Source organism: Oryzias latipes, chromosome 16 (assembly GCF_053564925.1).
Source record: "Oryzias latipes strain Hd-rR chromosome 16, Olatipes_Hd-rR_3.1".
In the NCBI taxonomy this organism is placed as follows: Eukaryota; Metazoa; Chordata; class Actinopteri; order Beloniformes; family Adrianichthyidae; genus Oryzias; species Oryzias latipes.
In genome coordinates, this window is record NC_136252.1 from 3,516,477 (window position 1) to 3,542,294 (window position 25,818).

General features: G+C 41.0%; 2 protein-coding genes across 8 annotated transcripts in view; both read right to left on the minus strand.

Annotated features, from left to right (window-relative positions):
- Nucleotides 1-3,358: 3,358 nt before the first annotated feature.
- Nucleotides 3,359-25,743, minus strand: mbpb (myelin basic protein b). 7 transcript variants are annotated; one of them, XM_004086639.1, is made up of 7 exons: nt 25,254-25,743; nt 12,812-12,916; nt 12,674-12,700; nt 12,227-12,256; nt 10,006-10,077; nt 9,884-9,902; nt 3,359-4,568 (listed from the first exon to the last, which is right to left on the minus strand). In XM_004086639.1, exons 1-6 carry the CDS (start codon nt 25,374-25,376, stop codon nt 9,900-9,902), a joined length of 360 nt encoding a protein of 119 aa, XP_004086687.1. In that variant the 5' UTR covers nt 25,377-25,743; the 3' UTR covers nt 3,359-4,568; nt 9,884-9,899. The 7 variants fall into 7 exon arrangements, with proteins under 7 accessions (XP_004086687.1, XP_004086688.1, XP_011471609.1 ...); XM_004086640.1 differs by lacking the exon at nt 9,884-9,902; XM_011473307.2 differs by lacking the exon at nt 12,227-12,256 and having other exon boundaries at nt 10,006-10,068; nt 25,254-25,648.
- The window catches only part of LOC101174169 (myelin basic protein), a 95,927-nt gene continuing 95,361 nt past the window's right edge, over nt 25,253-25,818 (minus strand). The window contains exon 4 of the mRNA XM_023964330.2: nt 25,253-25,805. Coding sequence (XP_023820098.1) covers nt 25,507-25,805 — 299 coding nt within the window. The 3' untranslated portion in view covers nt 25,253-25,506. The remainder of the gene's footprint in view (nt 25,806-25,818) is intronic.

Consider the following 25,818-nt stretch of genomic DNA (forward strand, 5'->3'; position numbering starts at 1 on the left):
GGGTCATCTAAGATAGCACAAGGGTTAACCTCTTTCAGGGGGCTCAGAGGGGTTGAACTGGACCACGGACTCTGGTGGTTTTACCAGTCGCTGCACACATCTCAGCTGGTGAAGAAGGCTCAACAGAGACTCTCCTTCCTTAGGAAGCTTAAGAGGATTGTACTCTCATCTCAAATACTAGGAAACATCTGCAGAGCCACCACAGAAAGCATCCTCTGGCTGAGTGCCACCAAAATGTCTTTAATAACCAGCTCCATCATGAACCATCAGATCAGAGGCTGGCTGTGCCAGAATGACCACAACCAGCCCGTCATCCTGCAGTTCTTTAGTCGACCGGCTGCTCTTCCTGAGGACTGCGACAAACTGTGAGGCCTCCACTCATCATTGGGAACTCTGGAGTGGGACGGTCTTCTCTTTCCACCCAGAGCTTCACGCATTTTTATTTAGTAGTCTCTTCTTGGACTTTTACCTTCCTACTTATGCAGCTGATCAAGCTGAGGACTGTAGAATCACACGCACTGCGTTCCAATGACCGTCTCTTGCTGGCTGTTCCATTTGCCCGTACAGACCTGGGGGAAAAAAGGCTTTTGTCTTTTCTGCCCCCCCCCCACATGGAACACTACAAAAAGCTGGAAATGAAAAGAACTCATTCCATTCTCAATCCAGGCTGAGATTGGAGGAGAAAGTCACTTTTAATTGTTTTACATAAACTCCCATTTTTATTTATTTTATGATTTAAATGTTTACATTTTTATTGTAAATGTAATTTACTGTTTTCTCCTAGCCAGGACTCCCTTGAAAAAGAGATTCTTAATCTCAATGGGACATTTCCTAGGTAAATAAAGGTTAAATAAATGAAATAAATGAGGACTGGCCGCCGCTCCACATATATGGACGGCGTGATTCTGGGAAACGCCAGCTTGAGGTTTCCAGGTCAATCAAACAACACGTGCCTTCTTGCAAAACAGCAACTGAAAAATTCTGTTTTTTAATGGATGAACAGACTGTTCAGCAAAATAGTCACAGTTAAACGAAGACGGAAACATTTCTACTGATTTTCTTTCCTCACAGCAGAAAGAAAAACAACCTTCATATTTAATGTTCAAGAAAATATGACTTTACTGTTGCCTTGGTAATACACAATTACCAGAATTGTCATCTCTCTAATACTTCTTGAAGAGTCAAAACAAACAATTCCAGTGTGAGTTGAATAATGTCAAAAAGGCCACTACTGAAAATTCTCCCAAGTTGTTTTTTCTTCTTTTATTGAAGCAATCCTTTTTTTAATGAGGTTAAGAGTTTGATTCAATGCTTTCCTCTTATGTAACCTAACTAGGATTCCTAGAAAAGCAGAAAAAGTGTCAGTGGGGCTTATTTTAGCTTTGTCCTGTAAACCTGAATGAAGGAAAACTTTTCATCTTTTTCTACAAGGCTCTTATTTTGAAATCATGCTGAAATAAACATGAACTTAGAACACTTTTATGCAGTTATCCAACACAGAGGAGGATACATATTTCCCTGAAAAGGTGAGTATTGTTAAAATACTTTGTGTATTTCTATCTGTACACGAAGCCTCATACTTCAGCAGCTAAATTATTACCAAATGGTTGAAAACCCTCTGCTGGTTTGAAGAGATGGCGATGGTCTGTAATTCTGACAAATGACTCCTTTACGTGTTTGTAACCTCCAGGTTCAAGCTGAGGAAATGCTATCATCAAAATAACATCAAACCTCATAAAAAAATAAAAATTGCAGCTGTTTTCTGCTGCCTCTGTTGTGTTTTATGTTCACGGAGCATTCCTGCAGGTTACAGAGACGTCAGTGTGAGTCTGTGACAGTGTGGGAAGGGAAGATGTGTTTTTATGCTTTTCTAGAAGCTTTTTGTAGCTGTAACCCTGGTGCTATCCTATGACCCCACCCTTACATTGACGTGTTCTCCCTACCATGACAAAGGTGGATAAAGGTGGAAAGATTTCCTGTAATCCATGGACACCAGTGAAGATCACAAATCATCGAAGAAAAAAGGTTCAGAGCACTGTCTAGTGGGTCTAGATGACCCCACTCCCAACGTTAAAGTGCCTAGGATAGCACAAGGGTACATTTCATTACTGCTTTCCAAAGTCTGCGTCAAAAGTGGAACATTTTCCAGGGTTTTGGAATGGATGAGAACTGACAACGCCCCCCTCAAAGTATCATGGCCATCGACTGCATGTGAGAGCTGGACAGAGTGACCCCTCCCCCTGGCGTTCCAAACAGGAAGTAACTGCTGGTTCCATGAAGCCAAAATCTCATAGACCTCCATAGAGGAATAAACAGAGATTACTCAGTCATTGTGTTTGTCAGAACAACTATTCTTGCTCTGCTGCCTGTTTTTCACATGGACTTGCTAATCCTCCTTCTTTCCAACTGTATTGTTGCTGCAGCATGGTTATTCAAGATATGAACCGACCAATCACTGCTTAACGACATTGTCGGACTCCAATATGGTAATGTTTGTATCACAAAAAATGGCAACTGAACAGCCTTTATTTGGTTGGAGCCAGGGGTCAGTCATTCCAGATGATGTCACTCTCACTCAGTCCAGTTCTCATAGGGTTATTGCGGCTTTTTTAACCCTTGTGCTATCCTAGGCACTTTAACATTGGGAGTTGGGTCATCCAGACCCACTAGACAGTGCTCTGAACCTTTTTTCTTCAATGATTTGTGCTCTTCACTGGTGTCCATGGATTACATGAAATCTTTCCACCTTTATCCACCTTTGTCATGGTAGGGAGAACACGTCAATTTAAGGGGGGGGGGTCATCTGGACCCCATAGGATAGAACAATGGTCATAATAACTATTAATTTCTCGTCTACTTTCATTGGCATGTTTTTGCAGTTGAGAACATGTCAATGTCACACTTTGTTTCCGACAAAAATGGAAAATATGAAGTAGAAAACAGAGCTGTATTCTATTGATTGTAGTCCGTCAAAACCCACAATGCACCCCCCCCCCCCACAATGAAATAAAAAGTGTGTTTATTAGCCTCATGTTTGAATGAACAGAAAAGAAGAGGTAGAAACTTTTTTGTTGCGTCCTCTTAGGTAAATGCACTCCCATTTTGGAGGGCCTGTTTACAGGGACGTGACGGAAAGCAGCCATTGTTCTCCCGGGCCAGAACAGTGGGAGCTCCAGCTCCGAAAAGTTTGATCTGAATAATGAATACCTCATGAGTCACGCTCTCTGGCATAATAAAAGGAGACATTTCATACCTTTGTTGGCAGTGAGGTTCTGACCCGACCCGCTTACATGCAGAAGGTTTTTTCTTCATCCTGATGATGCTTCATCTGCTTGTCGTTCAAAGTAAAGAGCACACATTCATGCTTGTAGTTTTTTATTTTTAGTTAAGTGGCTGGTCATGTTTTATTACACATACAATAATGAGGAGGTTGTTTACATTCATTCAGGATCCATTCAGCGGAAAAACGCCACGCTGCACTCACGAGGCTCGAGCACGCAAACACGGGAGAGGCTGCACATCACACATGCTTGCTTTTGGGAAAGCACAACGAATGGGGCTGGACCTTCTAGAATTGAAACATGGGTCTCTTTTTCATGCAGAAGGACGGACACATTCTGAGGAAGAGTTAGTTCCAGAGCACCTTTATGAAATTGAGTGTGTTCTTTTTGAAAGCCTGCACCATAAAGGACAAACAAACAGCACATTGTTTTGGGTGGTCCAAAGTGAGGCTCAGGATCTCCTGAATTTACAGTATGAGTGCATAGAAATGACGAGGAAAGCCTTCAGCAGACTAAATCACAGCTCTGACAGGAGTCCACATCTGGCCTGATGCTTTTTAAATAAAGGTTTGTTAGTTTTGTAAAGTTGATTTAAAACTTTTTTTAAAGCATGAAAGCCACAGTCAGCCTTGTGTGCTACGATCAACACTTAACATCTATGACAGGACACTTTGCTACAGCTACAACAAATGAGGTGAATTAAAAAGACATCTGGTCCACAGCGATGTAAACCTGTTAGTTCTTGTTCTGAAACCAAACACAGACGTGGGACAGACAGACAGGACAGAAAACACCACTGTTCTAACGCAAAGACACCCGAGTCTTTCCCTCAGTCTGCCAAAGGCAGCAGCAGTCAGGTCAGGTCTGCTTGTGCCGGCTCCATCCTTCAACGGTCTCGGGTGTGCTTCGCTTCAGCCACCGTTTGTTAGGAAACCAACACTGACGCTACAAAAAAAAGGAGAGCTGTGGCGAGGGGAAGGAGGTCATCAGGCTGCACACGTGAGCGGCTTCAGGATCAGCCTCAGCAGACAGCCATGGCTGCACACATGGAGCTTCAGATGATGGACGAGAAAGGGACAGATTGTGTCGCCATCCATCACCCAAAGAGGGTCATAAAGTGGGGGGTTAGCAAACATTAAGGTGTTATTTGAAGGCGACTGGGAAGGTGGGTGTGAACGGTTGGTCATTTTCCTCTTTTTCTTCCTCTTGTTCCCCCCGGGGTTTTTCGGACGTCTAGCTTCCTGCTGGCGCTCCTCAGCGTTTGGCTGGAGAAGCGCTCCTGCTTCCCTGTAGAACAGACACACCACGTCACACACGGAAACACGTCTGGTGCGACTTCTGCTCCAGGTTTTCTATGATTCAGGTAGCTGGTAAAGAAATCAACAAATGTAGCCACAAAAACAGATTTTTCTCTGCAGAGTACCGTTTTTTTCGGCATTAAAGGACGCCGTTTCCACTTTATTGTCATAGATGATATAAGTCCATCAGTCAGAAAGACTTTTTTAACTGTGTTTGCAATAATTCTAGAACTTGGTTGCAACATGCTACATGTTAGAAGCGTTAGTCTACTCACAATACTTGGACCTTTCAGCCTTGATTAAACACATAAAATAACAGCCTGATTGTGCTAAAACAAACAGACGCTAACTCCCAACCTTCTCAGTAACACAAAAGAAAAACACAACCCAACACAGCCACATGTTTGCCACGCTAGGGTATTTACAATACCTGCAACCCTCCAAATAACAGACTGACATCCCTAAAACAAACATCACTTTGATTAACCCTTGTGCTATCCTAGGCACTTTAACATTGGGAGTTGGGTCATCTAGACCCACTAGACAGTGCTCTGAACCTTTTTTTCTTCAATGATTTGTGATCTTCACTGGTGTCCATGGATTACATGAAATCTTTCCACCTTTATCCACCTTTGTCATGGTAGGGAGAACACGTCAATGGAAGGGGGGGTCATCTAAGATAGCACAAGGGTTAAAAAATACACACAGTGGGAAACTGCTACACATTAGCCGCGTTGGCGAATTCACTGTAACACCCAGCCTTGTTTGTAACTAAAAAACAGACGGACATGTTGTCAGAGCGCCGTCTAACTCCAACATCTGGAACTAGAATGAACTGAAATTAACTAGAATTAAATGAACTAAATTATTAGTTACTAATTATTATTTTGATATATATTATTATTATGATTATTAGTTATTATCTCCCTTCAATTATTATTAATAATTAACTAAATTATTATTAAATTACTAAATTAAATGAACTAGAATTAATTCACATTTAAGGCTGTCAGTTTTAGAAAGAACAAAGGCTTTGAAGTGCGCCTTAGAGTCAGGAAAATATGGTCACATTTTTAGGTGAGAATGGTCAAAGTTTTTGAATCAGGTTTTATTAGTTTAGTTACCAAATGAAAAAGATAAACTCTGCCATTGAGAAAGAATTTCAGCTTCCTCATTCTTTTCTCTCACAGCATAATGAAAGCTGGGATTGACAATAAGCTGAAGGTAAAGTCACCCAATGTGAGAAAAGCTGCTCAGGCTGAAAGTCAGCAGTTTGAGCCGTCAGGCTCATTACTTTCTCTGAAAGTTTAATAAACTATAACTTTAAGAAAATCATCACGCATCTTTATCCACTTTTAGCAGACAATTTCTATAAAAAAGAAAGGAAATACTATGAACATTGTGGTGATGATTTATACATATATATATATTACTAGATACATATTTTTTCTTTTTTAATTTAGAGCAAATATTTATGAGTAAAAGTGAAAAAACAACAGAAGCACAAAGCCCATATTATAGATATTTTACAGATCACTATGTACAATTAATAAAAACATTTATTGGCCTTTACTATTTGCTAAACTTGCATCCACCTGCACTTCAACAGTGAAGTCAAGTTCCAAATCGCTCAGGTCGTGTTTCAATTAGGACTCAAACTTTGTGACTACAATACGCCCCTAGCAACCACATAGCAACCACATAGCAACTGCAATATTTTGTGCTAGTTTGGAGCTTATGAACATGAACACCAATTTCCCTGGTGCCCATCTGGAAAACGGTTCTTATTTCCTCATAGCAACAGAACCCTTCCATGCTAAATGTGTTTTTAGTGACATCACCAGATAATTCATTGTTTTTAATCTGCAACAAGCAGCTGCAGACAAACAAAAATACATTTTATCAATGAATGCTCCAAGTTTCCATGGTGATGGGCGGAGTCATAGACATTTACATTTAATTTAGCTTAAAATTCTGTAAAAGTCAGGAGGATTTTTTTATGTTCAGCGGCTGAAATATGGGACTATTTAGATAAAAAGGAATAAATAAAGGAGAACAATTATCATTATAGTTGAAAAAAATTAATTTACCTAAAAACATAAAGAGTGCATGAAAACGTAAAACTAAGGGAAAGACTGTCAGGAAAGTCACACACACTAAATCCTGCTTTAAAAACCTGATTAGAAACTAACTTGTTTCTACTCAGACTTAAAATTCTGTCTGCATACACTTTTAATGATCCATCTGGCCAATATTCACCTGATGATACAGAATGCAGCATTAATATTACCGGACAAAGCTTTCTACCCCAGAGCTGTTCTCGTCTGCAGGGAAACAGAACAAACTGATTCCTGAATAGATTTGAATAATTTGGGCCACAAAATGAAAGCCACGCCCACTCCAGATCTCCACAGATGGACGTTATCATCAGACAGAAGCAATTATGATCCACAGCAAAGCCCTTCAGGTTAAGGAGGAATTAATCACGCAGATTAGCTGCACTGCTTCTGTTTCAAAACAAGAGATGAAGCCCCCAGGAAACCAAACAGCGGAGTATTCGTAATGACATAATGGCAAAGATGCTTTATCTGTAATGTCACTCCAAATCATCAAACATGACACACCAATACCTTTAAAAGTGGAACTTTAGCTGGTGACGAAGAACAAGGTTTCTTCCCAAAAGGGAAAAAGAATTATAAATCACAGTCTAATGACACTATTTATGTACAACACAATTCTATGGATACTTTATTTCAACACTGTAACCCTTGTGCCATCCTAGGCACTTTAACATTGGGAGTTGGGTCATATAGACCCACTAGACAGTGCTCTGAACCTTTTTTCTTCAATGATTTGTGATCTTCACTGGTGTCCATGGATTACATGAAATCTTTCCACCTTCATCCACCTTTGTCATGGTAGGGAGAACACGTCAATGTAAGGGGAGGGTCATCTAAGATAACACAAGGGTTACACAACAATCTGTAAATCGCAACCGGTTTAACTTTTTTGTTTTGCACATCTTGCAAACTCTTGCGTTTTTAGAAACTTCTACTTTCCAGCCGTCTCATTAAATGTGATCAGTTTGCAACTTTGCAATATTTCTTTCTTTTCACCTGAAAGTTTTATCAGGAAGCAGAAACTGTTATTGTCTTCTTAAATATCAGGATGAGTGCTGAGGCAGCAAGATCTCACAAACAGCACTAATCTCTCTGGGTTTCCTGACCGAGGAAGACTCAGCGTCTGGTAATCACATCAGAACAATTTTCACATTAAGATGCTGAGATTTAAATCTGACACTTAGCAGAAACTGAAAGGATTAAATGTCAAAAATGTGTTTTCATTTCCACTTGGCTTGTGAGACTAATTCTTTGTGGTGGAACCCCCCCCAGAAAGGAAGGAATATTCCCAGCAACACTAATTAGCTGAATCAGATTTCATGAACAAGCATCCCAGAGGTCCATCACCTCCACCGTTGTTTACTCTCTTGTAGATTAGAGACAGCAAATGTGGAGACAACAGAGAGCCAGCAGCCTTTAGGAGAAATGGATTTCTGCCCACTTTCAGTAATTGCTAAACGAACTAATCAGCAGTACAGTCAGAGGGGCCTCCGTTTTTGAAGCTCTGTGGAAAAACTGCCAGAGCTCAAACTGCCAGTCTTTAGTCTGACATTTAAAAGCCGCTGGCTCCTCCCACAGACCTGCTGCAGGGACGAACCGAAGCACAGCGGACTTCATGTCAACACAATAAAGGCTTCCAGAAAGCTTCAAGTCACTATGCTTATGCATGGGACCACGGTTATGCTACTTCATGGTGCTAAAGTGTAGATAAAATAGTCCACATTAGGTTTTCAGGCTCATTGAAAATAAAAAACTTCACTGAAAATGACTGACACATTTTCCAAAAGGTGCCCTAGAATCCTGAAAACGGAGTAAAGAAATATTAGCTTAAAACCTGATTGTTCTAAAACATTCAATTCTATTTTTTCTTTTTCGTTCTATTTTTAATGTTTTTCAACAACAAAAGTCAAAACTACTACAGTGTAAAATTAACGGCCAGGTTTCTCCTTCAGTTCCTGTTTCTGTTCAGTTTCCTCAGGTTTCCTGCTGTGTTGTTTGAAAAATGCTTCATAAATACAGTTTGATTTGTAAAGGGGGGGTTAACAAACCCCCTCTCCCCTCTGAACAGGATCGTTTGTGGTGAACACTTGCTGTAACTACAGTTATTCACTTAAATGTTGTTGTTTTTCCAGGAGTTTCCTCTTTTCCTTGACTTTTGGTCCGTTTGACATAAATAAATTGTTTGTTTGTGAGACAATCTAAACACGTATGTTCACTCTGTTTGCATGTCCTGACGCTAAACCAGCTGTTAGCACGTTAAAAAGCCCAAACAGAAAACAAACCAACGTGCAGACGCGTCTCAAACCGCTCTTCGTTTGGTTCATCGAGCCAGAAAGTGAAAGTAAATCGTTTCGCTAAAATGTGTTTGTCTGTAGACTTAAACATGTAATTGTGTAGAATGTAGGACATCACAAATCAAATAATGCTGAAACTGTAGTCTGTGGATTTTTATGTGTCTTAAATTTGATTGAAATAAAGTTGTGTGAGACTCATGCAACGATTATGCAACTTTACACAATGAAAACCAAACTAACAAGTCTGAGACAAAATGAAAACACTTTTTATCGCAAAAACAAGAATTAGCAGTAAAAAAATGGAAATAAATCTGATTTGGCATCTCAAAAAGTGCAATAACTTGTTTTTCATGAACTTACATATTAGAAAAATGTTAAAGTACTTTATGAAGCTGGAAGAAAACTGCAACACATCAGGGACAAAATGACAAATGTGCACCACGGTGTGCAGAGGTGAAACAACTGGAACCCAATTCTGTTTTCACCAAACTAAATAAATGTGACTTTCAGTGAGAACAGATGACCATTTAGGTGGTTTCTTCTTGCCGCTGTCCTTCTTCCAAATCCCCCAAAGACCTCTAATGACTAATGCAGGGACTTCTATGCACAAAGGATCGAAAAAACCTGTTTGGTGACCAGTAAGGTTAGTAGAGATAGATGAGAGTGATGCAGAAGCTGCCACTTGTGAAGCAGGTAGAGTGTCAGCGGCAGCTCTAATCAGAACCGACTGAGCATGTGTGGCGCGGTCATCAGCTCCAAGCTTGCAGCAGCTTAATGGTCAATCTTGTGTCTGAAAGCCTCTCATTATTCTGCTGCAGGCCGCTTCAGCAGTGAGGCGTCCAGATGTTTCCGGACAAACAGATGCAGTGTTAAAGGCATGGCTTACTCACTCTGCTGCTGAGACCATCACTGAGGCAGGGGGAAAGCCAGGGACAGAATGTTAGAAGAAGAACAAAAGCCGAGTTTATTACATCAATCACAAAAAGTTCAAATTAAAGTTCCTCATTTTTACCATTTTGAAGATTCTAGTCAGGCTGCCTTTGCCGTCCCCGGCTCCGGCCTTCTTAGTGGACTTCTGCGGGCCCTGGAAGTCACACAGAAGAGGTTCAGATGTCCAGACATTCATTAAGACGTTGTCTAAGTGGCTCAATGAGACCCATAGATTACTGTTTTAGTGTGAAATAGTGAAAGTTTTAGAAAGAGCTGCAGAAAGGAGAGAAAATAACCCTGTGTCAAAATGGGATGATGGATGAGTGTACACTCTGCTAATGAGACACTACTGTAGAGTGTGGAGATGATTTTAAAGTAGAATTGTGTCCTCCTCCCCACAAAGTCTCTAATTGACTGAATTATGCAAGACTTACCAAAGTTTCTGCAAAGGAAAGCGTTCTGTGTCTGCATGCTGGGTAGAATATTAAATAACAAACACAGAGGAGGTGGACGCCTCCTTCACAACCGTTTGTTGGCGCCTCTGCTGCAGAAGTCAACGATGGAGGAAGACAGCCTTTTCTATGCTATTAGCTCTAGCTGTTCTCGTTCTGTGACTGAAGCTCTTCACTGATGGTTTTTAGAGCTCCTCTGCAGAGACGTTAGTCTGGAACCTTCAGCGCTGAAGCTACGTTCACACCGGACATGTGATGCGCGTTCAAGAACGTTTAGGCCACAGTGTTCCCACTGGACGAGCAGGGAGGGGCTTCTTCTTCTTTTCTTTTTCTACTGCTTACTAGCGTTTGTCTGCCACCCACAGTTGGAAGACAGATGGTGCCAAATGTCAAAGCGGGGCAAATCTCACAACTCTTGCCCCAGGCTTTTTCTTTCACACCTCTAATCTGACAAATGAAAGACTTGGTGTTAATTTCTCCTCCATGATCAATCTTCAAATTGTTGGCATTTTGGATGACGTATGGACGCCATCCATAGCCGAGTCTGTGATTGGTCAACCTGGTTTAGCTGCACGTGAACCCAAGACCTTTGACCGCAGAAGCCTCAAACGCACATTTACATGCGTTAACATTAACTTCCGTTGAAAGTGGTCGCTTGAACGCGCGTAGCCGAGAGCGATGGACATTTGGAGCCATTTGGTCGTGTTTTCTTAGCAGCAGGAGTCCCAGTTCACCGGAAAAAAAGACCGTTTATGTTTATGTGGCTATGAAACCATTCATCAAATGTGACATTTAGGTATTTACAATATTGAATTTTAACAGTGTCATATTTTGAATAACAAATGTAACTGTAACTTTTGACAGCGGCACATTTAAGTTGATTTCAAAATAAAATACACCTAGTGAAAAACTCAGATTTATTGGCATTTATAAGTGCTGTAGAAGATACGAATGTCTATCAGCTCTGATAACAGATTCAACCTTTCACCATCATGTTGCTCAGTCATCTGACATTTGGGGGAATTGGCAAACTACACAAGGCTGCTTGATTTAGAGTAATGTCAGCCTTAAAGAAAATAATTTTACGAATAAAAGATCGCCTTAGTTTAAAAACCTAAACATACAGATCAACAGTAGCTGATCCTCCATATTTATCCATATTTGTTCAAAGCATGAGTATTTTTCTGTAAAGCTAAAGAGTCACACGTGGCTCCAAAGCCTCAAGTTGCAGACTCCTGATCTGGAAAACAGAAGAGAGTCATATTTTTCCCCCTTCAAAATCAACCTAAAACAGAAACATTTCCAATAGATCTGTTCTGGCACAGTACAAATGTTTTTTAGGGAAAAATGTATTTTTAGGTAAACGTAGCTCCAGTTTAAATTAGATACTAAAGGAGGACATCATCCGCCGTTTGGGATTTACATCCCCGTCATTTAAAGCAAAAGTTTCATTTTGTTCAGTTTTTTCCTGAAATGCTATTTTCTCCCTTTAAGCTGGCGCCGTCCTTCTGCTGCCTCGCACTCATTCATGAGTGTTCATGGAAGTGCTGATCATGTTGCCAAGAGCCAGCAGAAGGCAGCGCTGCCTCAGGACCCCCCCACACAAGAAAGTCTGAGAGGAAACGTGTGATGAGGAGGATGACCAGCGTTAACTCCACCCAACGCCGTGCACATTATTATGGATAAGTCAGCCTCACGGGACACGATGGAGCAAAGGAATGAGAGCTTCTTAACATTGATGGATGGACGGATTATGGACGAAAATGGAACCGGTTTAAGATGTAGAAGCCCACCCCACTCTTTTTTAAAGTTTCATGATTGTCTTCCTTTTCCAAATCTGAGACAACCTACCAGACCTATCTTGGCTGCTAGTCCTCTCCACTGGGGGGTCAGAAAAACAAGAAAGAGAAAAGGCGGGAAACAGAAAAAAAAAACATGTCTTACTCAGCAGAAAAACAGGATGGTAGGGAGAGGTGGCATGTGGGAGGGTCCATCCCGAGGAGGGGAGGAGTCACCAGGTGGAGCACAGAAAAGAGGACAGGTGGGGGAGGAGACGGGACAGGTGTGAGGGGTGGAGCATAAACTTGCAGTGAAAAATCTTGAGGTTTTTTGGTGAATATAATTCACTTCATTTACACATTTCAAAACTTTTACTCATTTTTTTCCCTTTGAAAGACATCGAAACTCACTTCTGGCCATTAGCCCTGGAGATACTTTCAAAATATGATCACTTTTATTCATGTAAGGAATTTTGTAAATGTTCTCCTTCAGCCTTTGAGCAAATGGAAGCAGACTCACCCTAGACTTGGGAGGGGCGGGGCTCACCTGAGGAAAAGGTTTTCAACAGAGGTTTGGAAAATGAGATAAGAGGAAGATGCAGAAAATCAAGAAGGCAAACAAGTCAGGAGTCCAAAAACAGCACAAGGGTTTACTCACCATCGTGCGAAAGAAGTGGACCACGGCGTTCTCCCCGCCACGCTTACGTGGGGAGGTGGCGGAGGCTTTCTGAGGGGCCGGAGACAGAGCTCCACGGAAAGAGCCCTGCAGGACGAGAGACCACCAAGTGATGCTCAGACCGCTGCAGGTTAAGTTAAGGTGGCACATTTTAGCAGCTTGCTTCCCTGAAAAAACATGAAGTCGACTTACACAAAAATACGTGTAACTTACCTGGAACACATCCTAGTTTGTCTCTAAGATCTCAATATGTGATGAAATGGAGAGGGCTTGAAAAACCAGGCTTGAAAAACACAAAAATAAATGCTGCAACACAGTGACGTGCGGTGAGGTCAGCTCATGTCTGCCCCCTGCTGGTGAGGCATGCCTGAAGCCTTTTCTGCGGGCCTACAGCAGGGCTTCTACCGCACGTCTCTGTGTAAACACTGAGCCCTGCTGTCAGACATGAGGCGAAGCTCCGGAGCCTCATCCGGAGTTTCCGCTCCGGATGTGATCGCAACATTCAAATTCACCTATTTTCACCTCAGAAACTGTGGGAAACGTGTCGATTCTACTGAAAATGTATATTTAACACGGATAAGTAGAAAATCATATTTACTTAATTACTTTTTCTTATTTTATCCCAATGACAGGTGAGCCTCACTTGCCTCATCTGACCCCACGTCACTGCAGCAACACCACAGGATCTTGCTGACATTTGTTGTCTTTTGCCCACTTTTGCACTTTGCTTAGTTGCATTTTCAGAATTATTATTATTATTGTGAGGACTTCTTCTCAGAACGTCATCCCACAGACCCTGCATGACTGCTAACCTATGAGCACAGCCGGAGGAATGACGTCTGAGGGTTTAAGGGATGCTGCTGATGTTTCTGATGTGGAAATCTGTGGGAACAGTAAAGGGCCTGTAGCATGCAAAATCGACTTTTTGAGCTTTTAAGTGTATCGTAATGTTCATTCCTCACTATTAACAACCCTAAAGTGGTATTTTGATCCCAGTAGCGGTTCTAGGCACGGGCCGTCCGGGCGGTGGCCTGGGGCGGAAAACTGAAGGGGGGCGGCACCGGCGGCTCAGCCCTTGTAAAATATTATATGCACCACTATTGGTTTACTTATGTCACAGTTTGTGAGTTTGTAACAGCCTGAACCTGGCCGCGCCGCCGCCCTCGCCCCGCAGCTGTGCGCTCTCCTGTCTTTGAGAAGTAGACACAAATGTGTGTGAAGAAGAAGGGAGGGGGCGCGGGGGGAGCACGGAGCGCCACCGCGTTTGCGCATGCGCAAAACCTGGCGGGCTCATCTTTCAGGGGAGGCGACGGTCGCGGGCTTGATGAAAAAAATAAAAGTAAAAACTGCGACTGCGCCGTCATGTAGCGAATCAGCGCCCCTGGCTATAGCTGCACGCGCTCCTGCTGGAAATGTGTGAAGAAAGGGGGGGGGGGGGGCTGCGGGGAATCAGTTCAATTGTGGGACGCTTCCAAATTAAGTGGCTAGGTGGGGACAAGGGCGGGGGTTTGAATCTACTTCATAAAACCTTTTTATAAGTCAGTCATAAGGTGACATTCTATAACCTACACTTTAATAAAGGTATAGAAAATATATTCTGCTTTTTTTGGGTTAATTTTGTGTTAAATGCCCAAATGAAAAAATGGCAACACAAAACAATGCTGTCACTAAGGTGACAGTTGGTTCAGTCGACGGACTTGATGTCTTCTTCGTGACGTGAGGACATTTATGCCAAACAAACGCCAAAAACATCTAAAATATGGAGAAAAAAAGGTCAAAGCCATCTGGTGCCCAATTTAGAAAGAAAAGAAAAGAAGAAGAGGAGAAAAGAGATAAAGAAAAGGGTAAGTCCTCACAGCTTGATGCATGTCTTTTCTAAATTCTAATGCTACCTGCCCTACAACAACGTTGCCGATGAAAACTTTATTTTGGTCGATGACCAACACTGAAGTAGGCCCAAATGTTGCAAATAGCGTCATTTTTTTTTTTTTTTTTGGATTTTATTCTTAAAAATTTGCTCTGCCTTAACTTGTAACATTAGTTATGATTCATGTGTCTGTCTGCTCTGCTGTAACACAACGGTTTTGTTGGGTTTTGCTGTTGTATACTAGTTCATAATGTTAAAAAAGCTGTGATGGTTACACAGCATGCTGCTGCTGCCATAAGATGCTAATGGGGCAAATAATTTGAGATTGGTCATTAATTTAATAATCGTTTGTGGCAGCCTAAACGTTTTCCCAATGTTTTTTTGACATTTAACTGGGGATTTAGGGGTTAATTTTGAGCCTGCATATGAAGTTTATTTTTTATTTGTTTTACAAATGTGGGATTATATTTTTAGCCAATAGAATTTCCATAAATCTGAAGGTAGTTTTAAAAATGAATATTTACCATTTACTGCAAATCTATGGGGACAAAACATAATTCAACAGGTCATAACTGAAAATTTTCCAATCAAAGGATTGAAGACGGAAAATATGAGCTAATTTTTCTTCTCTGAAGTAGAGATCGATATAGAACATGACAATTTAAATTTCCAATTCATAAATGTTTTTAAAATATTTATTTTATATTATTTATTTAATATTGATTTAATATTTCTTAGCTAACTGTATTTTTGCCATGCTTATGGTCTTTTATTTTTTGTGTTCTGATAACTTTTATAATGCTGTTCAGAATTCTGACATCTTTTGTATCCACTTCTTAATTTCAATGACAATATAACATGTCAGTTGACAAAGACAAACAAAGTTCTGTTGTGACTATGGGGGGGGGGGGGCGCCTGGGGAGGGTCTCGCCCGGGGAGTAATTCAGGGTAGAACCGCCACTGTTTGATCCATTCAGGCATCTCTGAGCTCCAGCCCTCCCCATCCAGGAAAACGAGCGGTTTCTCAAATTGGGACATAAATACGTGAGAATAGAGAATAATCAGCTGAACGCTTTCATTTTATATCTACAATCTGCACATCCATCTCTGTAAAAGTTAGACTGTTGTTTGTTTTCGTGGAGAAACGCAGACAGGCTGCTGAGGCCGACTCAAAGATGACGACAGGACACCCACAAGGAAACGAAAGGCGGGGCCTCAGAGATCGAGTTGTCTTACTTCTGGGTAAATGAACCTGAAAATGAACGCCAAAAATGACTCATAATTCATTTTATATCTTTTATATTTTATTTCTTTTATATCTTTAGTGTGCCAAAGGTAGTTTATTATAAGACATAAGGTGTGTTTCCTCTGAAAGACTTAAGAAAAGCATGACAGAGGCCCTTGAAACACCCAGCACCTGTACTCTGTTGTAAAAATGTTCCCAGTGCTTTTTTAGTCATATTTATGTCGTTTTTAGCCAAATGTAGTTTCAAAAAAAGATCTAATAGATTAATAACAAAGCTTTTTTATTTAACAACCTAACCTGTTGTCCCACATTAACCTGAGAAGGGAAAAGTAAAAATAAGAACACAGTTAGAAGAGCTTCTTTTATTAGTATGTCGATGAAAATAAGAAAAATATTGTAAAGTTTAGGGGGCCCGGGCTGGTACTTCCCAGGGGCCGCTGTAGCAGGCGCACTCGCTTCAGCCCTATGGGACCTGCAGTAGACTGGCGACCTGTCCAAAATATACCCCGCCTTTGCCCAACAGTAACTGGGAGGGGCTCTGTCTGCCCAAAAGTGATCCAGCAGGTTAAGAAAATGGGTGAAGGTTCAGGATGAGAACGCTTGGAATGATCCTCCATGTCCTCCACATACGACGCGGCGACCTCATCAGTGCTCAAATATTTGAACTTTAACAGCACCGTTCAAATCGCTCTGGTCCTGGACCGATACGCCGTGCCAGGACCTGGATCACATCTGAACCACTGACTTGACAGTGAAACTCGACGCCTCTGATGGGGGAATCACACTTAGTGTGAACGTGCAGGCAGAGAGCACACAGCAAAGAAAAAACTCTCATCATTTGAGAGTTGACTCTTTTCACTTTATCACATTTAACCAACTAGATACAGTTTAACCCTTGTGCTATCTTAGATGACCCCCCCCCCTTCCATTGACGTGTTCTCCCTACCATGACAAACGTGGATAAAGGTGGAAAGATTTCATGTAATCCATGGACACCAGTGAAGATCACAAATCATTGAAGAAAAAAGGTTCAGAGCACTGTCTAGTGGGTCTAGATGACCCAACTTTAAAGTGCCTAGGATAGCACAGGGGTTAATGACTTACTATTGGCCTCAGAAAAGGGACTACTCTCTATTCTGGTCCTGTTAGACCTCAGTGCAGCCTTTGACACTATCGACCACAGTATTTTACTCCATAGATTAGAGCAGGACATAGGGATCAGAGGATCTGCCCTCCAGTGGTTTGAATCCTATTTATCCGATAGGTACCAGTTCGTTAATGTAAATGTTTAGTCTGTTTAGTTAGTTCAGTTTAGCCTTTTCCTATTGAATTCTATGTACTCATGATCCTTTTGATTTTATGTTTACTTTCCAATTAACAATATGAAGCCCATCGAGACGACTGTAGTGATTGTGGGCTATATAAATGAAATTGAATGGAATTATATGTGAGTGGGTTTGTTTTGAGCAAATAAAACTTCCAAAACACAGAGGCAACATCTCAGTTTTGCTTCTTGAGTAATTATTTTTGTCCCATTTGAGCAGTTTTTCCCATTTGAATGTAACAGAAATGGTGATTGTGAGTGTGCAGGTATTCACGACGTTATATGGACCTAAATCTGTTTACAGAACGGCATTGTGGAAACTTGACCTCAACGTAGGAACAGCAAAGAAAGCCTAAATGAGCCTTGCTTTGATCCTAAGATGTGTTATGCTGTTAGTGTGGGGTAGATTCGGCCTCAGGGTCAGGTTGGGTGGAGGGAAACCAATGTTTTCTCCTCTGAAGTGGATCATGATTATCATTGTGTGGAAGTGGAGGGAGGTTATGAAAGTCATCCATTACCTCCACTGCCCTGCATCAAAGAACTTTAACAAAAAAAGGGGGGAGAGCCTCACTGCCTCCCACATGATGGGGGAGGTCTCACCTAACCCACATTTTATAGATGTTTGGAAACGGCCTTGTAGGAATAAAAGGGAACAAAATACAAAAGGACCAAAAAAAAGAGAGAGCTTTCTTCCTGCTACTATTTTCGCCATTGACGTCAGCTTCTTGTCGACTCTGTAGAAACCCCTTAATGATATTCTCTCCAGTGTGTGTCTCTGTGTGTGTTATTGCACGGACATCTCTGCTGATGTGGAAAATTGATGCATAAAAGAAAAGAAGCAGAGAAAGACGAGCAACCTCTGGGACTGCTGTGCCTTTGTTTATAAGGGAAAATGAAAGAGATAGGAAGGAAACAAACAACAGTCATACTTTGGATGTCGATGAGTTCTCTATTTCCACTCCTCATTTTCTTGTTTTTTAATTTTCAATCTGAATACAGAGAGCAAACAGTGGAACAGCTCTGGTGCTCCTGAAAACATGACGTCAGACAAGTGCCGGTGCAGTTTTTCTAAAATTAGACCTTTTCTGAAAAGTTTTTACATATTTTAGCAAATGTTTTGTGTTTCCTAGCAGCACAGCTTCAACAACTTTTTGGTTTTTTTAACGTTATGATCATTTCATTTTTGATAACATTCTAGAGAACACTAACACGCTGAATTTGGTAGCCAGTTGAAACATTTCAATTGCTTTTATTTGTGTTTTTCTTAACCGTTTTGTCTTTAAAACGGTTGATAAACTCACTAACTTACATGGAAAAAGACTGACTTGTTTCTTGTGTTTTACAGCAGTGAACCACCACACTTCTATATCTTCTGGTGTTAGCATAGCAGTTAGCAAGATGCTTCCATTTACTCTCTGTAAAATTAGCTTGTATTTCTTTTAGTACTGAATTATTTACTTATAGAGTAGTTTTAGAATAGATTCATTAGCATCTTTTGATGTTTTTTCATTTTATTAGGCCTGGGTCCCATTTAGCCACAATTAGCAACAATTTGTACTTGAAACCACATTAACTTACAGAACCACAACTGTTATAAAAAGTAAGGTAAATAAAGCAGGTAGGTTAGGTTGACCTACTTTGTATTTAGGTTAGAACAACCAGTTTTTGTGTTGCAATTGTCAGTTTTCAGATTAAACAATACTGACAAGAAAACCACATTACATCTTTTGTCATATCAATGTATTTAAATACTAACGCGTTGAAATCTAACAACAGAAATACTAATGAAGCCACTTTTTTGCCACCTAAACTCAGATTTTTGTCAAAAGTAATAGGATTTTTCAGATAATTTCTGGAGAGCACAACCCTTCAAACGTCTTCGAGGAAAAATATTTCTACAGTTAAATGACCTTTTGTGTTTAATAAGTGGGACATTTTACAAATCCATCAAAACATTTAAGCAGCACAGATTTGTGAGTTAATTACCTGGAGTTTTTTTTAGTTACAGACATTTTTAAATGAGTAAATTTACATTTAAATTAATTTAGATGAAAGATTATTGCTGTAAATCTGAAAAGACCTCGAGTAATCTGTCTTTAAATCCCACATGTTGGCATTTAGGAAATGGTAACTTTCAATTGCTTTTCCTTGTCTGCAGAGAAATAAAGTGATGTGACCTGTGGGACTCTCCCTTGAGGTGAATTCAAATGACTAAAATGAGCCTGGAGTTGGCATGACAGCCTCTCCACTCCGATAAGACATTCACACCACATTTTTCCAGAGGTAAAAGGATTTTTTTCTTCTCTTTTCTCTCATTAGTCTCGGTTCAATTTGGTCAGGTATCAACCAGCAGCAAGAGAGCAGTTTGTGTGACTCCTGTGACGAAAATGAGAACCATTTCAAACATTTAAGGAAATGAGTCCAAACAGTGACAGACGAGAAGAACACAACAGTTTGGCTCGTCGCTTTTTGTGTCTCTAGTTTTAAAAATGTCCTGTTAGTCACACCTGGAGGATGTCAGTCAAAACCCAAACTGTTGTCATCTTTTTGCAGTGAACATCTGGGGAGCTTCAGGAAGCTAAAATGCTCTAAATGCAACTTTATGTAAAACATCGTTCAGAAATACCCTTTGTAAAAGAATATTATCAACACAGATCTAAAATGAGAACCTCCCCATGAGCAGGGGTCTGCACCCTTTAACACTTGAAGAGCCATTCGGGATGATTTTCAACCCAAAAGGAGCCACAAAAGTCTGACTTCATTGTCTCAAAACAATAAAACACTAATATTATTAATGGTATTGTTACTATTATAACAATCAATTAACAATTGTTTTCTTTAGCATACCTTTTCCTACATTTTCAAAATAAGAAAAAGATTTTGACATAGGACCACATGGCTTCCTTTCAAAATAAAAGACAACCTTTTTGTCATCTCAATGCAGAAAATATAGGAATAGGTATTCTGATGTTGTTGTTGTTCAACTTTTGGCTAATCCTGCTGGGGGTCGTCACAGAGAGTCAGCTTTTATTAATTCACAAAGGTATTTTGGCAGAAAGTTTTTACGCCGGATGCCCTTCCTGACACAACTCTGTAATTTCAAGGCCCAGCCAGTGAAAAAAAATTTTTTTTTTATGGTGCATGTCTACCAGAAATCCTTAAATCTAACAAACCAAAGTCAAATCAGAACTATGTTAGTGACCCTGCCATATATGTTTAACCATCAGGGACACTTAAAAAATGTGTTCATAAATAGAAAAATATGCGTTTTAATCCATTGCTTCCAAGTTTAAATTCTGGTAATGCTTACTAAACTTACTAAAATGACTTTCTGTGTTAAACACTGCTAAAAAAAACCCTGTTAAAACGTTTGACTCCAGTATGCTGCAAGCTAAACTGCTTGATGGAATGTTGGAGCATTCTGGGTATTGTAGTCAGGAGCATTGTGCAGTGATACGATCTGTTTGTGAATGGCTTTACCTTTTTTTAAACTACTAACTTATTTTTTACTTTAGTTACTTTTCTACTCTTTTTAACCAGAGAGCCACAGTGGAGGGAAAAAAGAGTCACATGAAGCTCTGCAGTCGATGGCCGACCCCCGATAATGGCAATGACAAGCTTGACCTGGGAATCTGACTTTCCCAATGTTTTGATGTGCAACAATTAATAAACATCATCTTTTTGGCACTGTTTACTGATTATATCTATCAAACGTTTCTGCACGGTGGATTTCTAAGGAAAAAGGTGAGACTCAGAGTCTCCTTTGGCATCACTAAGAGCTGTGGTGTAGGTCACAGTCTCAGAATTTTCATCATAAATTAGGACTAAAAAGCCACGAGTGAATGTAGAAAAAATCATCAAAGCACACGTTGGTATTTATCCAGGAGTCAATAAAAAAAAAATCTGCATTTAGAAATCAATATGTTCTCCGTTCAGCGCCGAGCAGAGGCCCCATCACCGGCTCCTTCGTTTACTCACAGTCTTCCTCACATGTCTGCTCCATCACAGCTGACCTTTTGATGAACAATCATAATCAGCATAAGCCTCTTTTCCCGGTTGTTGTTGAAGTAATGAATGGCAGAGGTGTTGGACCGATTGATTGAGCTAGAAAAAAACAACAAACTCCCTGCTGGGTAAATGCAGCAGGCGTGAGAAAGTAATCATATATGGACCGTGAAATATTGTTCTGGGAAGCCTGTTTACTTTTTTTAATTTGGAAGAAACAACTGAAGACAGGAAGTTACCTTTTTAAAAGAAATCTTTTGTACAGTGTAATAGTTTAGAAATAAGAAAACTGGTACGACTGCGTTTAACTTAATGTCGTGGTTTGTATGTTATAATTCTCTTGTTTTTTTTTTACTATAAGGTTATCTATGTGTCTGTATAAATCATTTGTAATTTTAATAATAAAACATGCTACAAGTTATTAAACCTAATTGTCCTCAAATGAAGGTGTTTGTTGCATCTATAGTCCAGTTTGCAGCTTTAATCTAAAGGAATTTTGCTTTGCAAAGGTTTTTGTGACGATTATGAAAACCTTCCTGATGCCCAAGTGCTTAAAGTTTTGTAAAAGTTTAAAATAAATTTACAAGTTTGTTAAAGCTGATTTTTTGTTTGGAGCGAGTGAGTCACGTTTCCATGGCAACCACTCTGGTCAATCAGGAGTGAATTTGTTGGAAGGCCACACCCCTACCACTTGAAAGCAAGCACAGGAGAATCTGTCAATCAAACACTGGACAGGCACCACCTACTTTTACTGAGCCACCTGATTGGTCGGCTTATATGCACCACAAAAGAAAAAAAATCATCATGAAAAAAATAGTATTAAGAAAAACAAGTAAACGAAAAAAAGTTTCAAATCAAGAATGTTTATTCTGACCAATAGAATGATTGACAGATTACGTTTATTTCTCCATAGAAGTCTATGGGATTCTGGCTTTTGAAGCCAGAGGGAACTTCCCTCAGTCCAGTTGTCTTATACAGTCAAGAGTTTTTAACATTTCATGGGTCTAATCTAAAAATCTTCATCCTCATTGCCGGATGACTGACTGACTGACTGACTGAGGGTTTTCATCCTCTGGCAACCTCATCTCTAGCCTCACGCAGACGGTCGATGCAGTCCCCCATTCCTGAGTTTTATCTGAGCTGTAGCTCCGTTTCCATTGGGCTCATGAGATGTGACCCAACGTCTTCTGTCTTTGTTTTTCAAATCAGAGACCGTTTACTAAAGACCATCACTACAAACTCCCTTCAGCAGGCAGCAAACCAAGGCAGAGGTTATTCCAGTTAGATTGCACAAACAACAGACAAACAAAAAAAACCAGAGCATTGAGGCTGATGTTAAAGAGTTTTTAATTGAGCAAAGGTCCCCAAAAAGCTAATAACAGGATTAGATGAACAGATCACAAACAGTTGGAACAAAGCAGCACTGATCCACCGCCGTCTACTCTGTCCATACGGGTCCATGAAACGTAAACCTGAGGTGAGGAAGCCTGAGGGAGACGAGGCGTCAGCACCGTCCCCCACGACTAAAGACACTGGGGTTAAAGCACAGCATGTCTGGACAGGTCAGTGATCACTCCTGACTCTCTGCACCTTTTCACAAACCAAGATGCTAAACAGAAAGAAAAAAAAGCTTCAACAGCTACTGTTTCTGTCCAATTCAAACTTAGCAGAATTCTCTTTTAAGGTAAGCCATCAGCATTCCAGTCTACATTTTCAATGCCATGTCACATCTTTTAAAACAAATAACCTGGTTATAAATACTTAAAATAAAACATTTAAAGCAAAAGAATAAAAAAAGATCAATATGCAAATAACTGCCAAGCATGCAAACAGTTTAACATAACGGCAAATACATGCGTCAGCATTTCCAAAATGTCCATAACTGTCCTGGATAATCTGTTTCAGGAGCTAGAAAGAGAGCATCAACCTTGATCTGGACAATCACAGTAAAAAGATTTGTCTTTTGTTGACATCTGGCTGGGAAAATAAAACTCTGTAGCAGAAAGTTAGTGCATCATTTGTTCTGTTTTTGCTAGAGGCAACAGAGGTGGGTAAACCTGCCACTGACATGAGCTCATCATTAGAAGGCAAAAGCTCGGTGAGCGATGCAGAAAGGTTTTTCTCTGTAACTTTTGTAAACGCTGGTTTGGAGCAGGGGTGGGCAAACGTTTGAGGGCGTGGCGTGCTTTGGTAATCCACCTCATAAGAGAGGGGCAAATCTGGACAAAAACATGCTTTGATTTCCATTCAAATGTCATATTTATAATCCCAGAGTAGAATATTTAGGAGTTTTATTCCCAAACGGTGGCTTTTGTTCTCATTCTAGTGCCAAAGCCCCTCAGGGAAAAATGTAGAGAAATGCTGCGTTTATGTGCTGTTGGAATGATCGGAAAAACGACCGTCTGACTCGGAAAAAAACTAATCAACTAATCTTCCAGAACCACATGAATGCAGAGTAACTGTTCACAGCAACAAAGGTCATTTTTCTGTAGAGTGCCACCTATGGGGTGACACTGGAATTACAGGGAAAATAAAGCATTGTTGCGATTATCAATATAATTTCTTCCAGTTTGGCGGCTCAGATTAAGTAGTTTATTAGCCCCCAGGCTGGAATTTGCCCACCCCTGGTTTGGAGGATGACATGCAATGTGGAAGTAGAAATACTGCAGCAAATTCAGGGTTTTGTTGTGGTGATGTTTTTTTGCTCAGCAGAAGCGTGGCGTGTCCATAGAAGAGAGGGTTTTTTGTCCTGAATCCGCCTCTGAACAGCCATTTACAGTTAAGGCCTGGGAGAAATGCAGATTTTCCTGCTGCTGAGGGATTTATTTTTTCAGCAATTACCACAAAAGCTCTGAGTGTTGCACTCAGCAGAGCAGAGGAGAGCGAGAAAAAAAAAAGATGATAACAGATTCTATTTTTGATCGCACAGATAAACCCTGTGACTTCACTACAATGGACCCTCTGATTCTTGCTTTAAATGCGTTTCTTTTCCTGGGCTTGAGATTTCCTATAAAACTCCTCATTGTTCTACTGCTTGGTTCCTAAAACGTGAACTTCTTTGCCGTCCTCGCCTCAGCGGGGCATTACTGGGCGTGCGGCCCCAAACCCCAAAGGCTATAGATCCATTCTGGCTGAGCTGTGTGCTCCTTAACAGCAGCGCCAAGCGGTCCATGGTGTCCGGAAGCAAAGGCCAGTTGGTCTAAACTGGTGGAGCGGCTGATGGCAGGAGTGCAAACAGAAGCAAGCACAAGCACAGGCTTTCTCTGCTGTTGTCCTCTAACTGAACGTACCTCAACAGCAGGGGTGGCGGTTTTTTGGTTTTTTATAAAGTGGCACAGAAGTCGAATGCATAAAAGAGTGGCGTCCTTTTTTAACATTTAACGGAGCACAGAGATTTTCAGAGTGATAATAAGCTCTACTTCTGATGTGTTTTTAAATAAATCTGTATTTGATCACATAGAATATGATTTAATCATTAAATCTTTTAAAAGTAATACAGAAGAATGAGCACATTTAAAGCTCTGAGAGGCAGAGGCGGCTCCCGCACAAAAATGAAGTAATCACATCCTAATAATCACAAGCACATTCATTTCCAAGCTTCATCATCGTCATCGTCAACTGAGGTACCAGAAGTGAAGCTGTTCTCCAGTTTGACACATATGAACAAGCAGCGTTACCTCAAACAGGATCACATGTCGTGATGAACGGACCAAAGAAAAGCTACTCCAGTTAGTACCACAGAAAAATGATGTCAAATCACAGCCTCTTCAAAAAGAAAAAGAAGAAAATCCACCAAAAGTCTTTTTTTTTCCAGAATCAAATCATCACATGAGAGCGGTTTGTGAAACAGAGAATGTCACTTTAGTTCACCACAGAAACAAACCAAGTCTGACCATTTTCCAAATATCTGTTCATAAATCGCAGTAGAAAAGACTGAACGTGCTCAGACACATGAGAAGGGTTGACTTCCTGTCCCTCTCACCTTTCCCTTCTTCTTCTTGTCGCCTCCAAAGAAGTTCCCGATCTGGTCCAAGAGCCCGGGGTTCTTCTTCCTCCGGCCGAGCCCGAAGGCGGCAGAGGCTGCGGAGCTGCTTGCAGATGCCATGGTAGTGGAAGCAAGTGGGGAGTGTTTCGCTTTCAACGGGGGCTTTCTGGCTCTCTCTTAAATGAGAGAACGAAAGAGTAGAGGAGGAAAAAGAGAAAACAAAAGAGGAGAAAGGGAAAAAAAAGCGAGCCTATTCTATGTCCTGCTCGGGGCTCTCCGACCCGCACTCTGAAGCCGCTCCGCTGTGCTCCTGGATGGTCTGCAGCTCGTCCGACTCCGAGGGTCGCTCTTTGAAGGTGTTGTCCTCCCGGCCCGGAGCATCTCGGGAGAAGAGGCGGACCAGGTGGGGGCGCGGCGTGGCGGCGTCAGGGTCAGCTGTGCTGGCGGGAGTCCGGGGTTGGTGGGGGCCCTCAGCGCCCGTGGAGTCAGTCACCACCGGCTTCTCGGAGACGCAGCCATTGTTCTGTAAGGCATCTGTCTCACCCGGGCCTGCGCAGAAACA

Bases quoted from the DNA above. Each gene is read 5' to 3' on its own strand.
- mbpb (XM_004086640.1), bottom strand. From the start codon at position 25,376: ATGGCATCTGCAAGCAGCTCCGCAGCCTCTGCCGCCTTCGGGCTCGGC. The intron at 12,257-12,673 runs GTGAGTCTGCTT...CTGACCCCCCAG, and splicing joins CCGCCCCTCCCAAGTCTAGG to TGGAGAGGACTAGCAGCCAA. The intron at 4,569-10,005 runs GTAAAAATGAGG...TCTGTTCTACAG, and splicing joins TGACTAGAATCTTCAAAATG to GGAAGCAGGAGCGCTTCTCC.